This window comes from Polypterus senegalus, chromosome 7 (assembly GCF_016835505.1).
Source record: "Polypterus senegalus isolate Bchr_013 chromosome 7, ASM1683550v1, whole genome shotgun sequence".
NCBI lineage: Eukaryota > Metazoa > Chordata > Cladistia > Polypteriformes > Polypteridae > Polypterus > Polypterus senegalus.
This window is the reverse complement of record NC_053160.1, coordinates 100,626,654-100,645,129: the sequence shown is the minus strand read 5'-3', so window position 1 is coordinate 100,645,129 and position 18,476 is coordinate 100,626,654. Positions and strand designations below refer to the sequence as shown.

Below are 18,476 nucleotides of genomic sequence, written 5' to 3'. Positions count from 1 at the left end.
CCTGACAACATCGGTGCATGCTTCTAATGAGATGACAGATGGTTTTGTGGGGGATCTCCTCCCAGATCTGGACCACTGAGCTCCTGGACAGTCTCAGGTGCAACCTGGTGGCATTGGGTGGACCAACATATAATGTCCCAGAGGTGTTCTACTGGATTTAGGTCAGGAAAGTGTGGTGGCCAGTCAATGGTATCAATTCCTTCATCCTCCAGGAACTACCTGCATACTCTCACCACATGAGGCCAGGAATTGTCGTGCACCAGGAGCCACTGTACCAGCATAGGGTCTGACAATGGGTCCAAGGATTTCATCCTGATACCTAATGGCAGCCAAGGTGCCTTTGTCAAGCCTGTAGCGGTCTGTGTGACCCTCCATGGATATGCCTCCCCAGACAATCATTAACCCACCACCAAACTGCTCATGCTGAATGATGTTACAGGCAGCATAATGTTCTCCATGGCTTCTCCAGACCCTTTCACTTCTGTCACGTGCTCAGGGTGAACCTGCTCTCATCTGTAAAAAGCACAGGGCACCAGTGGTGCATCTGCCAATTCTGGTATTCTATGGCGAATGCCAATCGAGCTGCATGCTGCTGGGCAGTGAGCTCAGGGCCCATCAGAGGACATGGGGCCCTTGGGTCACCCTCATGAAGTCTTTCTGGTTGTTTGGTCAGAGACATTCACACCAGTGGCCTGCTGGAGGTCATTTTGTAGGGCTCTGGCAGTGCTCATCCTGTTCCTCCTTGCCCAAAGGAGCAGATACTGGTCCTGCTGATGGGTTATGGACCTTCTTTGGCCCTCTCCAGCTCTCCTAGAGTAACTGCTTGTCTCCTAGAATCTCCTCCATGCCCTTGAGACTGTGCAGGGAGACACAGCAAACCTTCTGGCAATGGCACGTATTGATGTGCCATCCTGGAGAAGTTGGACTACCTGTGCAACCTCTGTACGGTCCATGTATCGCCTCATGCTACCAGTAGTGACACTGACTGTAGCCAAATGCAAAACTAGTGAAGAAACAGTCAGAAAAGATGAGGAGGGAAAAATGTCAGTGGCCTCCACCTGTTAAACCATTCCTGTTTTGGGGTCATCTCATTGTTGCCCCTCTAGTGCATCTGTTGTTAATTTCATTAACACCACAGCAGCTGAAACTGATTAACAACCCCCTCTGCTACTTAACTGACCAGATTAATATCCCATAAATTTCATTGACTTTATGCTATACTCTGATTAAAAAGTGTTCCTTTAATTCTTTTGAGCAGTATATATATGTGTATATATGTGTGTGTGTATATATATATGTATATATATATATTTGTATATATATATATATATATATGTGTGTATATATATATATATGTATATATACTGTATATATGTGTGTATATATATGTGTGTATATATATGTGTGTGTGTGTATATATATATATATGTATATATATATATATATATATATATATATATATATATATATATATATATATATATATATATATATATATATATATATATATGTATATATATATATATATATATGTGTATGTATATATATGTATATATATATATATGTATGTATATATATATATGTGTATATGTATATGTATATATTTATATGTATATATTTATATGTATATATATATGTATATATTTATATTTATGTATGTATATATATATATGTGTGTATATATATGTGTGTATATATATATGACAGCAACACTCATCACATCACAAAACAATTACATTGACAACACACTACTTCTACGCTGCAAAGCGCGGGTATTTTGCTATATAGATATATATATAAATAGATATATATATATATATGTATAGATAGGAGAGCAACAATCATATCAATGACAAAACAATTACATTAACAATCATGTTACGTTATTTATAAAATTTTTCCTTTTGTTTTTCATAACTTCTTTAACACACTACTTTACCGGTGCGAAGCGCGGGTATTCTGCTAGTTATTAATAATATATTTTCATATATTACCGTGCCCAGTCACTTTGTAAAATAATGTTGAGTCTCTGTTTTTACAGTGTAGTAATTTTTTTCTTCATATTACTAATCTATACTAATAAAAGGCAAAGCCCTCACTCACTCACTCACTCACTGACTCACTCACTGACTCATCACTAATTCTCCAACTTCCCGTGTGGGTGGAAGGCTAAAATTTGGCAGGTTCATTCCTTACAGCTTCCTTACAAAAGTTGGGCAGGTTTTATATCGAAATTCTACGCGTAATGGTCATAACTGGAAGCAGTTTTCTCCATTTACTGTAATGGAGATGAGCTTCAACGCCGTGGGGGCGGAGTTTCGTGTGACATCATCACGCCTCCCACGTAATCACGCAGTACATAGAAAACCAGGAAGACCTCAAAAAAGCGCTGAAGAAAACATGCATTATATAATTGAGAAGGCAGCGAAACAATAAGAAGAAGCGAGTGACATATACAACCATATTCATGAGTTCTGCTACTCGAAACAAAGCACGATGTAAACCTACACTTTAAATTAAGTTCATAGACAGGCTGCCGCTGGCGTTTGTAATTTAGTGCCTGCCCATATAAGGCCGTCCGTCAGCGGCAATCCAATAGCAAACTGCCATGGGTAAATATTCACGGGTGAAGGACTGTGCTTATGGAGAGGAAGATGAGATGGTCAGGGTGGTGTTTGACACAAACTCAGCGAAACTGCGAGAGAAAGTTTTAAGTGCCAGGACTAAGGTAACATTAAATAAAGCTATGGACATAGCACGAGATGGCACCAGCACAGCTGGGAACCTTCGATGCAAGTACACCGAGTGGCTCACGTGAACTGGCGCAGTGCACAGATAAAAGCAACAGTTCCAAAGAGCGCTGAACAAAAACCGAATTACACAATTGAAAAGGCAGCAAAAAATATGAAGCGTCTGATAAGCATATTCATAAATGCAGCTACTGTGGAAACAAAGCACACGGTGGAAAAAGTCAATGTCCCACTAAAGGAAGACAGTGTAAAAAAAAAACGTGCATGCAGTGTGTCAGGTCTCAGATAAAGAAGAAGACGAGCTGTTTATTGATGCAGTAAGAAGCGAATCGATGAATGAAACCTGTCATCTTTACAACGATTGACAAACACGGAATGTAACTTGAACACAACACATCCTACAAATACGAACCTGATTGAAAGAAATAATGATAATCAAATCCTTGATGACAGCAACACTCAGTAACACTCACAAAACAAATACTGTATATTGACAGTCATGTTACGTTATTTTTAAAATGTTCCCTTTTCTTTTTCTACCTTTTTTAACACACTACTTCTCCGCTGCGATACGCGGGTATATATATATGTATATATATATCCCGCTCTACATACTCGAATAATGGATACTTTATTAGCCATCAATGATTGTTTTGGTAAAGCCATACTCGGTGTATTCATTAGATGAACGGTAAAAAAGTAAGAGCGAGGGGAGGATGACTCATTGAGGCATGCAGGCTGTAGTGCGTGTCAACTCTATCTGAATTGCGCGATCACATTTGAAAAATTATATCTTTTCAAGTTCTATTTAGTCCATATGTGTCAAACTCAAGGGCCGAGGGCCACATCCGGCCCGGCATGTAATTATATCCGGCCCGAGATCATTTTATATACTGTATTATTGTTATTAAAGCCGGGTATATGAAGCGCTGGTAACACAATAAACTACAGATCCCATAATGCAGCGCTTCAGCTGCCTTGCGAACACTTACCGCTTACTAGAGTTATTGCGCACTGAGTTTGCACGGCGCTTTGGTGACTTTGAAGAACAAAAAAAGTCCGTCTACATGCGGCTCGAACCTTGTGCATGTTTGGTAGCACATATCTGTATGAGAAGCTCTTCTCAGTGATAAAGACTAACAAAACAGCACACAGGAGTCGCCTCACTGATGAGCACCTGCAATCCATCCTGAGAATCTCCACAACACAGAACCTCACACCAAACATAAACGAACTTGTTGCCAAAAAAGATGCCAGGCGTCCAGCTCTAAAATGACATATGAGCAAAGACAACTGAATGATTTGATTTGTTATTGCACGTAAGAGCGGGAGTCAACCGTTTTAACAAACAGCGTATTGCACTGATCTGAAATAGCTGTGTGTGTATATATGTAGATATGTATGTATATGTATATATATGTTTATATATGTGTGTGTGTGTATGTATATATATATATATATATATATGTGTCTGTGTGTGTGTGTATATATATATATATATATATATATATATATATATATATATATACCAACAACACTCATGACAATGACAAAACAATTACATTGTCAATAATGTTACGTTATTATTAAAATGTTTCCTTTTCTTTTTACTTCTCGCTGCCAATCAAGGTATTTTGCTATATATATATATATATATATATATATATATATATATATATATATATATATATAGATATGACAACAACACTCATATCAATGACAAAACAATTACATTAACAATCATCTTACGTTATTTTTAAAATGTTTGCTTTTCTTTTTCATAACTTCTTTAACACACTACTTCTCCGCTGCGAAGCGCGGGTATTCTGCTAGTATTGAATATATGTAGGCCAAAATACATATACTCTATTAAAAAATTAACTAAATCGAATGAATTGTATCTGAATAGGGTGGTACTGTAGCACAGAAGCTATTATGATGATTCATAGTACTTAAACTCTTGTTCATTTCTTGCCTGAAGTATTTTTCATATATTGTTGGCATATATTCCCTGTGATAGACTTTGTTTCATCAGACATCTTTACTGCCAGTAGTTCAAAGACAGGCTGTCAGGTTAATTAGAGACTCAGAATTACCTTGTGTCAGTGAGTTAGTGTGACCATTATGGACTGGCACTCTAAGACTTTGGAGATTGCATATAGGTACTGGTTTTATTTCTTTGGTAACCTTTTCTTTTAATTAGAACTGCTTGGTTAGTTAGAGTTGCATTTTTGTACACTGGTTAAACTCTATTTCATTTCACTGTATTTTCTTAACAGACCTTTATAGTATGGACATGAATGTAGAGAGGCAGTATGGTCCAGTACGGATCCACTAAACTTTCAACAAGAAGGCTACCTGTTTAATCGTTGCCTCTGGTTTTCTGTGAGGCCCTGAGAGAGTAATTTAATCTGTCTGTGCTCCAATTCTAAAAAATACATTTCAACTATTGGGCTGTAGTTCAGTGCTTAAAAAGTGGCTTGGGTGGAATTTAATGTTAAAATGTGATTTATAAAATAAAGTTTGTGTTAATGACACAGATGCATGCAACATGCAATTGCAATTGCAAACCACTCTGTAGTGTAAATTAATTTTAATCCTTGCTTAGCTTTCTAAATCCTCAAAGTATGCAAATTTTTAAAAATTACATTCTACTTAAGTAAAATAAAAAAACACAGAAATATGTCAAGTATACTAAAAAAGTGTAGTTCAAAATGACAACAAAAAATGTAATTAAAAAACAATTAAAAATAAATAAGTAAATTACCCAAGAAATAAACATTTCAGGGTTTCAAGGCCAAATGACCATCCAGTTTTACTGTGCATTTTACAAAACATCCATCCATCCATTTTCCAAACTGTTATATCTTAACTACAGGGTCACGGTTGTCTGCTGGAGCCAATCTCAGCCAACACAGGGCGCAAGGCAGGAAACAAACTCCAGGAATGGTGCCAGCCCACCACAGGGCACACACTAGGGACAATTTAGGATCGCCAGTTCACGTAACCTGCATGTCTTTGGACTGTGGGAAGAAACCCACGCAGACACGGGGAGAACATGCAAACTCCACGCATGGAGGACCTGGGAAGTGAACCCAGGTACTTGTACTTCTCTAGCGCCTTCAACACCATCCAACCTCCGCTCCTTAGGGACAAACTGACAGAGATGGGAGTAGATTCATACTTGTTGGTGTAGTATCTTACAGAGAGACCTCAGTATGCGCATCTTGGGAACTGCAGGTCTGACATTGTGGTCAGCAGCACAGGAGCGCCACAGTTGACTGTGCTTTCTCCGGTCCTGATCAGCATATATACATCGAACATCCAATACAACTTAGAGTCCAGCCACGTGCAAAAGTTCGCTGATGACACTGCTATCCTGGGCTGCATCAGGAGTGGGCAGGAGGAGGAGTATAGGAACCTAAGCTGTTAAGTATAATATTTTTGTCTCATTTGTTTAATTGGTTTCTCTTTATCAACTTTTAGGACTTGAGTGAAAATCTGATGATGTTTTAGGTCATATTTATGCAGAAATATAGAAAATTCTAAAGGGTTCACAAACTTTTAAGCACAACTGTATATGTTTCATGAGCCATGTGAACTGTGTTTTGATAATTGGATTTCTGCTACTACTTTGGCGATCATGAAGATGTCAATCCTGAAGATATGTTGGGGACAGCTGAAATATTGGGCCTGTACTTAATAATGCACTGTTTTCCATTGCTGTTTTATGAAAGTGTGCTACCTGCCTCGCTTGTTAAAACTGAGGAATCAGAAGAAAGAGATCTGTATAAGTAGCCAGCGTAGCGTGTGTGTGTGTATATATATATATATATATATATATATATATATATATATATATATATATATATAATAGTGTGTGTGTGTGTATATATATATATGTGTATATGTATGTATGTATGTATGTGTCTATCTATACACACACACCAGACTGATTAACTTGAGAGTCAGAGACGCAGTGAGGCATTCTGCTGGTGTATTGATGTGTGTATAAAGGAGTCACAGTTGCATTTCTTGACACAATTCTGTTGAAGAATTAGTTGGCTGACAGTACTCAGTGTTATTGTTACAAGAGTTAATAATAATAATAATAGTAATATAAAAGTAGAGAGCCGTTGTATTAGTGTTGTAAGAGGTCAAACTCTTGTAATGGTTCTTAAATTAAAGAACTCAGTTTTAGCAATATAAATGTGTTTTGCAGTTCAGGTGTGAATAACGCCTAGGCAGATTCATGACGTCCTTGTTCGAATAGTGAATGGATGGTATCAAGTCAGGAACAGCATTCTGCCTGGATAGGCTCCAGCTCCCAGTTACACAGTATTTTAAAATATGGCTTCTGTGATTTAACGGAAGGAAGTTTATTATAAATACAGCACACACCTACATTGTGTACTGAGGACCAAAATTAGCATGACACAGCATTAACTAAATTTCCTCCTTTTGTGTATACTTGAGCGGAAACAGCTTAAAGGCGGAGTATACAAGAAAAGTACTGTAGCCTAATTAATTAAAGTGTTAAGGTAAAAGCAAACGGCAGTCACCAATTAAACCTGCGCTGTATCTCCGCTTATTTAAGACTGGTTTGATGCTCACTGCATGCTATCTTGTTCAATATTGTTTGATATGGAATGCACCCTTGGAGACGTGCCACGTTCTACCCAGGGGGAAAAATCCTATTTATTAGGTTATCCTGCTGTTTTTCATCTTTCCATACCTAACTAACCCTTTCGTCTCCTATCCATACTCCGCGCGCGACCGATTTGTTCGTTCCCAGCGAGCCCCGGCGCGTCTCGAGTTGACACGCGCAGTTCAGCGAGTCACAGGCGCTCGGCTCCCTGCTATTGTTAGCTTGCTGATAGATGATGTCATGCCTTTACAAATGCCCGTGCCCGCGCCGCGCCTGCTATCTCCTTGTGAGGAGGTCCGCGGAGCCGGGGTCTAGAGAGGCTGTGGAAACTCGGCCTCACTCTCCGAGCTCTGCGCTCCTCTCCGCGGGCTGCGTCTCGGCACTGCACACCTCCCAGCAGGGGAGATGCACCGAGTCAGATGACCTTAGGCAGTCCGGCTGGATCGGGCACTGCAGAAAAGGCGTTTGGTAGTTCAGCAGCCTGTCCGGGAAAAACGTGGAAATGAACGACACCGCGGTGAGTGAACAGAGATTGGGCACCTTAACTTTCTGCAACTCGTGACCGATAAACAGCGATTAGCTAATGAGATTGTGTTAAGAAACACGATCATATGGGATCAGAATCATCCAGACACGAGTCAGCAAGATGGGAGGGGTGGTCGCATTCCGATACTGGTACTGGCTGCACTGCAGGGCTTCTAACGTAGCGAAAACAAGCTTTTCAGCTGCGATCAGACTGGAAGCTCAGCCTCCTGTCAATGCGTCATATAACGGATTGAGCAGTATAAAAGCCATCTCTAATGATTAAAGATACTGTCAGTCTTACCTTATCTCGTAAAGCTTTAAACTAACGGAGCTTAAGATACTTTGTTAATGTTTTCTGAGAGGATGGATAGGAGGCAAGGGTCGGGAAACTACAGTTATGTCCTGAAGTGGCGGGTCGATGGTGCCCAGGATTATTCATTTTCTTGCTTCTTGCGACCTTCAAGAGTTAAGTGCAATTTAGCAGTAGTAATTGGAGGACCAAATGAGGAAGCTGCATTTTAGCCCCATCTTTTACACCTTGTGATTAATACTCTGACTCTTCTGCCTAATAAAGCTTTCCTTTGACATTTTACCCTAAGGGGTGGTGTTCAAATTCCATGGCCATGTTAGTTTGTTGACAGAGATGCATGATAGTCAGGTTTCTAGCATCTGCACGTTTGAGCAGTACCCCAGACCCCCCAAAGTGTCCATAAATTTTTTTTACTTTATAATGCAGTACTGTTCTTATTATTCTTGTGAGAAATTTTAAAATATGACAAGAAAACACTTAAAACTTGGATTTGCTATTTCCCACCATTTTTTGCCAATCTAGAAAAAATCTGGCCTTACTATATGAATAGTTATTGGCTGTTCAAAGAGATTCTAAGTTTATTATTTAGCTGTTGTGTTTATGGTATGATCTTCAGCTCTTGAAATGAAAAGGGTGGTTACGTAATTGTACTTTTACATATACTATAGCTTTGTCTCTTTCTTCTTAGGGTTTGTTGTGCCCTTCAGCTGCAGATTTTGGTGCCTACTATGTGCTCTTCTGATCACAATTCCCTGCAAGTAAGGGCTGTTAAGAAGTCTTGTTTATGAGCTCCTAAACAGGCTTGTCTCTCTCCTTTGCTGTGTGGGTGGCTACCATGTAGGGTCTATATTAACCATCTGTAGTTCTCGCCACTGTCTCTGTTGTCTATATATAGAACTATTTGGGTTGATCCATAAACACAGGGATTCAATAAGGTCAGTGCTTTATTGCAGCATTCACCTCTCACTGTTGTGGCACAGCTTTACCACGTGTCCAGACTTAAGAAATGCCTTCCATGTCACATTCCTTTAAGCAGATTTTTTCACAAGTGCTGTTATTGCAGGTATTTTAATGTCCATTTTAATTGTATTCTACTGGCTTTATTCATTGTAATACTTTGTGTCCTATCCAGACTTTAGATTTTATAATTTATGTGTCCGTGTTGCAGGGGTTTGTCCACATTATGTTGTCTGATGGAGACAAATGTAACTTCAAGGGTTAATGGCTTGTTGAACGGTTTACTTGCAAAAAAATAAATATGTATAAGGATTATGAAGATTCAGTTGCAGTTAGTTTCAGTCTAATAATTAATAATAATTCAATAGCAGTTTTGCTATCCCTATTAAGATATACTGTACATGGTCTAAATGAGGTTTAGTAATTTCAAACGTTCCAGGAAGTATGGCTATAGTGTGTTATTAAGCTATCCCAAAAAATAAATAAGCTCTACAATTAAAGCACATCAAAATAATCAGTTCCAAAATGCATATTGGTGTCTAATCCTTTTTGAAACAGAAGAGATTAAAAATGAAACAGGTCTAAGATAGAGGAAATTTGATTGGTTAAATATTGATTTTCTGATATTTATCATCAATCTATTTTTTAATGTTGGAAACAGTGTCACAGTACACTGTGCCAAGCCTTTCAGTGAGAAAGCAGAATTAATACAAACAATGGAACCCTGCATATTTGAAAAATGTATGCTTTTTTTCTAAAAAGAAAGTATAACTGTCTAAGTAGTTGTGCACTTTAAATGAAAAGTAATTGGTTACATTTTATTATTTGATATTGGAGGGCATCCATTGATTCGGCCATTTTAGGAATTCTGTTTTATCACTTCACAACTGCAGAGTCCGTAAAGGTCTGATAAGCGCAAGTCACCCTAATTCTTAAGAAATGTAATCATTTACTTCATGAAGCAGATGTACCTGTACATAATAAAGAAGAATGATGGTGAAAGATCTTTGATATATTAATATGTGTGCTTCAGTTTAAATGTGTAAGTTTAAATATCTATGATTATAATTTGTCATTTTCACCCTCTGATAGAGGTCCATTGTGGGCTAGATCCTTAGTAAAGGACCAATAATCAAATATAGCATCATATTCATAATCATTGACCTTGAAATATCCTAGCACACACATGCTTATGTTTGAAATTTGTCATGTTTGTCCTTCTGAGAGTGGCTCTTAGAGGACTACAGCCACCTTTATCAATTAACAGCATAAAATGACACTTCACATATTCCTTTTCCCCTTTTTATCAAAGTTTTGTGAAAAGGAATAACCTTCAACCCATATCTCATTGGGGTGAACCTCTGGGTGTGGTTGTTGTAGAATGTAAAACTTCTGGTCCTTCTGGTAATTTTTACTAAAGAAGTCTATTGGTTTACTCTTTATGATCCATCCATCCATTCATTATCCAACCCGCTATATCCTAACACAGGGTCATGGGGGTCTGCTGGAGCCAATCCCAGCCAACACAGGATGCAAGTCAGGAAATAAACCCCGGGCATGGCGCCAGCCCACTGCAGGACTCGCCCACACCTACACACCAAACACACACTAGGGATAATTTAGAATTGTCAATGCACCTAACCTGCATGTCTTTGGACTGTGGGAGGAAACCGGAGTACCCAGAGGAAACCCACGCAGACATGGGGAGAACATGCAAACTCCATGCAGGGAGGACCTGGGAAGCGAACCCGGGTCTTCTAACTCTTTATCATAAGGATGTAATTTCCTGCACAAAGCATAATTCAATTTGTGGGCCTGGAGGGACAGAAATTTGTGGGAAAACCCTAAAAACTTGATGTTTTGCATAATTTGGCATCAAGACGAATCAAGCGGTATACCATATGTGGGGCTTTTCTCATATAGGTGAGCCAGACACTGGAAAAAATAAAGTAAAGTGATTTCTAAACATTCATAAGTAATTCTTATGATAACAAAAAGGCAGGTACGAATGTTGGAAAGGATGTCAGTTTGACTTATGGCACCACACCCATACTCTTTTATATTGGCAAAAAATCACCACTTAACCAGAGATGCACATCTTAGGTAAATGAATGGAAAGCAGATAACCTAGAAAAAGTGTATCATGACATGAAGGTTCTGTCAAATAACAAATGATCTAAAGGTCAAATAATGCCATATATTTTTAGTGTATGAGATTAATATATGACCACAGCTGTGGCTTACCTACAAATACTAGATGAAAAGTGTAGCCTAAGTTACAGTCTTGTGCATGAATGCTGCCTTATGAATCTAGCATCTTTGTTTCAGATCCAGTGGCTGGTTAATGTCTGTATAGAATCTGCATTGCCTCCCTATGTCAGTGAGGGTTTTCTTCTGGGTACACTTTGTTTTCTCCCAAACATATGGATGAGGTTAATTTGCTCTGTGCTTGAATGGGCCCTGTTATGGAGTGGTGTCTTATCTAGAGTTGAATCCTGCCTTGTGCCCAGTGCTGCCAGGACAGACTCTGGTTATAAATAAAGGCAAAGGCAAATAATGAACATTAAAAGTAGTAAAATATGGTGAAATAGAACTGGGACTTCAAGTTTGATTTACATTTTGTAATTGTTGGGACATCTGAAAAACTGACAGGCAGATTAGAAAATTGGAGACCATTTGCTTAAAAACTTTGCAGCTGAAGTATTTAAAATTTACCTCACTAATAACAAACAATAACCACAACAATGTAGCACACAAAATGCCAAAAATTACTCAAATACAATACAAATACAAATAATTACAAAACCTCAAAGCAAAATTCATGTCAATGGACACAGATGAAATATGCAATAATTATAGTAAGATGTAAGAACTTGAGTGTAATGTAAATGTTAGTGTGGAGAGAGGCTGCATTGGTCCATTATAAAAGAAAAATCTCACTGGGCTGTGAGAATGCTACATTAAAATAACAACAGGTGGAAGGTGGTACCTTCCAGATAGAAGAGACATTTCTTCTTCCTGTCCAAGGCATTCTTGTATTTATGATCAATTAGTTGAAAGATATTCTCCACAATTGCAATAGCTAGTGTGGACGCTAGGGGTCGCTGTTGCCCCATGAAACCCACCAGACAGACGTTAAGGACACACTTGTAAAAGCACCAAGAAGAATTCTTTAATATTTTCTTCAATACAGTGCACAAAGCACCACACACACTCCACAATTCTCCAATAATAATAATTACCGTATTTACGTGTGTACCACGCACACATTTTTTCCCGAAAATTAGCATTAGAAAAGCAGGTGCGCGTCATACATTAGGAAACTGCTTGGGCTCTCTCTCTTGCTCGCGCTCTTTCTCTCGCTTGCTTGCTCGCGCACTTGCACTCTCTCTCTTGCTCACACACTCGTGCTCTTCTCTCTCTCTCTTGCTTGCTTACTCGCGCTCTCTGTCTCGCTCACTTGCTCGTGCACTCTCTCTCTTGCTCGCACTCTCTCTCTTTCGCTCGCTTGCTCGTGCACTCGCGCTCTCTCTCTCTATCACACGCTTGCTCGCACACTTGCGTTCTCTCTGTCTCGCTCGCGCACTCGCGTTCTCTGTCTCGCTCGCACACTCGCGTTCTCTCTGTCTCGCTCGCGCACTCGCGTTCTCTCTCTCTCTCTCGCGCACTCGCGTTCTCTCTCTCTCGCTCGCTTGCTCGCACACTCACGCTCTCTCTCTAAATGCTTCCTATACAACCACAACGCACGTTGTACACGGGGAAAAATGATTTTCACGATTTTCTTTGTAAAAATTAGGGTGTGTGTCTTACACGACGCCACGTGGTACACGAGTAAATACGGTAATACAATAATCACAATACAGTCCTCCACTCCCATCAGCTTCGTCACCCAAACTCCCAACTCTGGCTCCCTTCTCTGGGTTTTCACTAGTCCTTTATATAGTCCATGACCCGGAAGGGTTCCTTCTCTTCTTCCGGGTCAAACACCACATCATCCTTCCTCAAGTAGCCCAGTACTGCGGGCTTCTGGCCTCGTGACTCCGAAGTACTTCCAGGTTGTCGTAACAGTAGGAGTCCCCAGGTTCTCGGTGAGCTCCCCCTGGCGGCACCCACTGCATCCAACAGGGCTGAGCAAAAGAACTCCATGTCCCAAGATGCCCTGAGGGAATCCCGGAGAACCGTTGCCATCCAGGGGAGCTGCCACCTAGTGCCCTGAAAAGGCTGCCTTCCTCCATTCTTTTCTTTCAGGGATGTCCCGGCCGGTCTGAACCACCGGCCGTCCCTCACACTGGATAGACTGTTATTCGGGTTTTTCACTGAGAAGTCCATGTTTCTATTATCCTCCATGTGAAGAAATATTTTCTAACATTAGCCTGAAATTACTCTTAACAAACCAATGTATGTGCCTCCTGTGTTCTTCTTGAAGGAGACTTTTGAATATAAGAGCTGCATATATCATACTGTTTATTTTCTTAATTTAAAAACTTTTGTCACATTATTTCTTGATACCTGTTTGCTTAAACTGAAAACACTGAATACTTCAACATTTTCTTGTAGTTCATACTCAGCTGTTTTGGAATCAGTGTAGGTAGCCGGTCTCTGAATTTTCTGAACCACTGATGGTATCTTTTGTATTATGTCTCACCAATATCTTCATATGGTAAATCAATGCTATGTCTTACAGGTCTTTTTTGACCTGAATCTGGCTTCCCCATTTCATGTGCTGTGGATGTCAAATTTTTCACCTCAAACCTATTTTGTATTGATAGACTGTCTTAAACTGTAGTACCAATGATTTAAACTTTTAGAGCAGGTGACATTTAGGATGATTGTACGGAGTCTGAATGAAAAATACCCTTCTGAATGTGTAGATATTGACATTTGGAAACTTTTTGAATTTTTATAAAGTTAGGGTAGTTGTGGACAGTGATGAGTCGACTATGATTCCTAAGTCTTTCTTGTTTGGCACACTGTGAAGTCTAAGTTTATGCAATTAAATGTCATATTTTTAGCTCCTTTGCATAAAACCCTACATGTATTGACATTAAAAATCATCTCCTACATATCTGCCCAGTTATGAATTCTGTCCTGTTTAACCTGTAATGATTTTGCTGATTCCAGTTATCGCCCTAGTAGATTATTGTTACTTGCAAACTAATTTGCTAGTTCTGTTCATATTTAGATCTTTTTGTATAATTTAAGAGTGGTGGCTGTATCATTAATTCCTGCTGGACCATATCTTTTAACATTACCTAATTCATAAAAAGCTCCTCATGCCATAACTTGTTGCTTTATTTGTTTAAGCCATTTTTGCACCCATCTGCACCTTGCATCTTGATTTTAGTTATCTAGGAGCCGCTAATATTCTGGGAATCAAGTTGACCTGGAATTGTAATCTTCTATTTGGAATTGGAAATAAACAACCATTAACTACTAGATGAAGTTCACATTAATGTACTGTGTAACTATAAAGAAATGAAAGACAAACAAAAATGATATTTTGTATCATGTTTATGTAGGTTGTGAGGTTTCTTAACTCTTTTAGGGGTGCAAGACAGTTTGACCTCAGGAGTGAGGTCTTGCACCAATTGAACCCCATCTTGCACCAATGGAACCCCAAGAGGCATATGATATCCCGATACCAGGGGAGCAAAATGAGGCTCCTACAGGTGCTCTGGTCTTAGCTCTCCCCAGGGATGTGCTGGTAAACATGGCTACCTCGGACGACCCAGAGTGTTTCCTGTTGCGCTTCGAGTGCACGGCAACATTGATGCGTTGAGACAGGGGAACCAGGCCAGCTATTGTGGCCCAGTTTTTAACTGGGGAGGCCCTACAGATCGTATGAAACCTCCCTCCCAAAAGCCTCGGTGATCATGAACTTCTGAAGAAGCAGATCCTCCTCCGCACAGGTGTGAGTCCGGTGGTGAAGGGGTGCCAGTTTTGTCTGTGGCATATAGATCTTACCGCTTATGGATGGTTTTCTGTATTGGGTGATTTCTGATTGCATGGGTGATGGATCTATCAAGCAGTTGGTAGTGCCAAGTGGGCATAGGGAGGAGGTTTTAAAAAGTGCTCACAGTCACGTTTTAGGGAGTCACCTCAGCATGGAAAAGATGTGGGAATGCTTTTCAAAATGCTTTTATTGGATGAATATGAGCTGGGATGTGGAGCAATTCTGTAAGGCTTGTCTTGACTGTCAAATAGTTTCTGCTTACAGACTCGCCAGGGCACCCATTGTACCGATGCCTATTTTTGATGTCCCCTTCGAGAGTGTGGGATTAGATATTGTTGGCCCGATTCACAAGTGTAAAAGTGGCTTGCAGTATATGCTTTTGTTAGTTGATTATGCTACAAGATACCCAGAGGTGGCTGTGCTGCAGCAAGCAGATGACCAATCTGTTGCAAAAGCATTGTAAGAAATGTTCACACATATTGGTATCCCTCATGAAATTTTGACTGATCAGGGCATGCCCTTTATGTCTTGCATCATGAAGCAACTTTGCGAAAGCTTTGCAATTAAGCAGTTACGCTCCACGGTTTGTCATCTGCAGACAAATGGCCTGACTGAATGATTTAACAAACCCCTAAAACAGATGATTTGATGAGTTACCCATGACGACTCAGCCTCGTGGGATACAGTAGTGCCCTTCCTCCTGTTTGCTGTCCGGGAGGCTCCTGGCTGCACAGCAATTGCTGAACACAAGATCATAACTCCACCCGGTGTTTCCATACAGGTGCTATCGTATCATTGAAATTCTGTTAGTGCTGTTAGGACTGCAGACACAGTATTTTGTGGATCTGATACATACAGGATGGTCCAGATCTAATTATGCAGATTCATATAGCCTGGATGACTTTGATTTATGCGGGGACGATTCCAGTTTGGCACAAAGATGATTCTTCATGTCATCAGTTCACACACTTCTTGATGGTCCGGGATTTTTCGGGTGATTTTCTATGTAATAAACTTAATAAGTTATAGCATAATGAAATTTGCATAATTAGGTCTGGACCACCCTATATAGTACCATATCATCTGCATATAGTGAAATTTTCTGTTAAAGTCCTTCTCTGATAATCCCCTTTATCTCATAAGCATTTTGACTGTGAGCTGCCAGTGACTCAGTGATGATTGCAAAAAGCAGTGGTGACAAGATACATCCTTGTCTAGTACCATGTTCTAGTTTGAAGTAGTCTGAATTAATGTTATTAATTCAAACTGAAGCTTCTGGACTGGTATATAGTAGATTGATCCATGCACATTGGTGATTTTAGTACTTTGTGTTCAGTAGCCACACTGACAAACAAGAAACCAACTTTGGTAGGAACGAAAATGGACAGATACTGTGATATAATGGGATGGGTAGCTGTGCCAAGAAACAGGAACCCAGCAGTGTAAGTATCTGCTTTCTGAGCAAAGACACAAACCTGCTATATGTGGCAGGATGAATCACTAAGGAAACACAAAGTGAGCAAACAGCAGCCAAAGATGTAGACTGACACCAGTTAATGAAGCCCACGGACAGCTGCCGTCCCCCACACCTAAAAAATAAAATAATGCTCTGCAGCAACAACCACAGCTGCTGCTTAAAAAAACAACAACACAGCCTGGACAAAAATTCAAAATGACACACATAGACTCTAAACAATCTTTCTGTGGTTGCTGCTTAGTCCAGAATGCCACAGTTTACTCTAAAAATAAACAAAACAACAAGTGATTTATAACATTTGTGGCAGACGACCAGGGTCCTTGCCCCACCGGAATGCCTGGAGCAGGGAAGAGTGGCAATATCTCCCCTGGGTGCAAGAGGGCAGCTCAACCCTGTGGGGGTCCGTGGCCACCACCAGGGGGCGCCTGGATGGTTCCCGAGCACTGGAGGACAACACTTCTGTTACACCAGGAAGTGCTGCTGCTCCAGGAACTGTGCACGCCCAGAGTGCTTCTGGGTGCAAGGGCAGCACTTCTACCACACCAGGAAGTGCTGCCGGATGATCATCACAGAGCACCTGGAGCACATCATGGGCCAACTCACTCCAATCGAGGAGCCGAAGTCGGGAGGAGGAAGACCGAGCTTGCGAGAGAGGAGTGGAGGCTGCAGAAGAAGAAGAGTAGAGTAGAGAAAGAAGGGACTGAGTTTGTACGGATTAGAGCACTGTGTGGTGTGCTGCGGCGTGTGTGTGCCTTCGTCCGCTGTGCGGGGCTGCCTCCACAAAATAATTTTTTTGAAGGGTCCCAGTGGCCTAATGGATAAGGCATTTTCCTCCTAAGCCAGGGGTTGAAGGTTCGAGTCCCATCTGAGATGCCACTGTGATAAGACCCTGGATACAGACAGACACAAATGTCCCAAAACACACACTATTTATTTACAAAATGTCCTGCACACCACACAGTGCTCTAAACTGCACAAACTCAGTCCCTTCTTTCTCTACTCTTCTTCTTCTTCTGCCACCTTTATTTCTCCACACACAAGCTTTGTCTTCCTCCTCCCGACTCCTGCTCTTTGAATGGAGTGAGGCAGCCCCTTTTATAACGCCACGGTGCGCCAGGTGCTCTGTGATGGTCTTCTGGCAGCACTTCCCGGTGTGGCGAAAGTGCTATCCTCCAGGGCACGGGAACCATCCAGGCACCCCCTGATGGAAACCAGAGGGACTGCCCTCTTGCACCCAGGGGAGATTTTGCCCCTCTCCCGGTCTTTCCCTGCTCCAGGGGGCAAGGTCCCTGGTCATCTGCCACACATTCTTTATCCCGCTTCATTCAGTTCAGAACTAGAAACTGTCTTAAAAGCACTTAATGCAAAGAAACAGGAAATGGACATGAACAGGGTGCACATCTATTGGGGGACCCTCTACACAAACACACTTAGAAAGGGACCAGTTTAAATTTGCAAGTAAACCTAACATCTGTATCTTTGGGGATGTGGGAGGAAATCCCACAATGTGCAGTCTCTGAACAGAAACACATGACATTGGTTCGGTAAAGCAGCAGTGCAAATCATTATGCTACCATATAATTCATTTACTATCCATTTCAAACCTGGTGCCTATGTTGTGGCATTTTTAAAAACAAAATAGCATCAGTGATATCAGATGTCCACAACCTGGTGTTCTAGGAACATGACAGCCACCCTTACCTTGTTAACTCACTGGAATCAGAAAATAATAGAACAAAACGGAAACAAACAAAAAAAAACATAAAAACAAGCAAAAACACATCCCCCCACCACCACACAGTTTTCTCAGCTCAAGTCTGTTTACCTGTGTGTCAGTTGCTTAGAGTTGTATAGAG

The 18,476-nt window shown here is 40.5% G+C and overlaps 1 protein-coding gene across 6 annotated transcripts in view; it reads left to right on the top strand.

The window, feature by feature from the left end:
- LOC120532746 (rhotekin-like) overlaps positions 1-18,476 on the top strand; it is a 244,501-nt gene that overhangs the window by 112,618 nt on the left and 113,407 nt on the right. Inside the window, exon 1 of one of the 6 annotated variants that reach the window (XM_039759090.1) lies at positions 7,677-7,915. The exons of the other annotated variants lie outside the window; for them this stretch is intronic. Within the exon in view, the coding sequence (XP_039615024.1) occupies positions 7,901-7,915 (15 nt within the window). The 5' untranslated portion in view covers positions 7,677-7,900. Of the gene's footprint in view, positions 1-7,676; positions 7,916-18,476 lie in introns of those variants that run through there. 6 annotated transcript variants of the gene reach the window in all.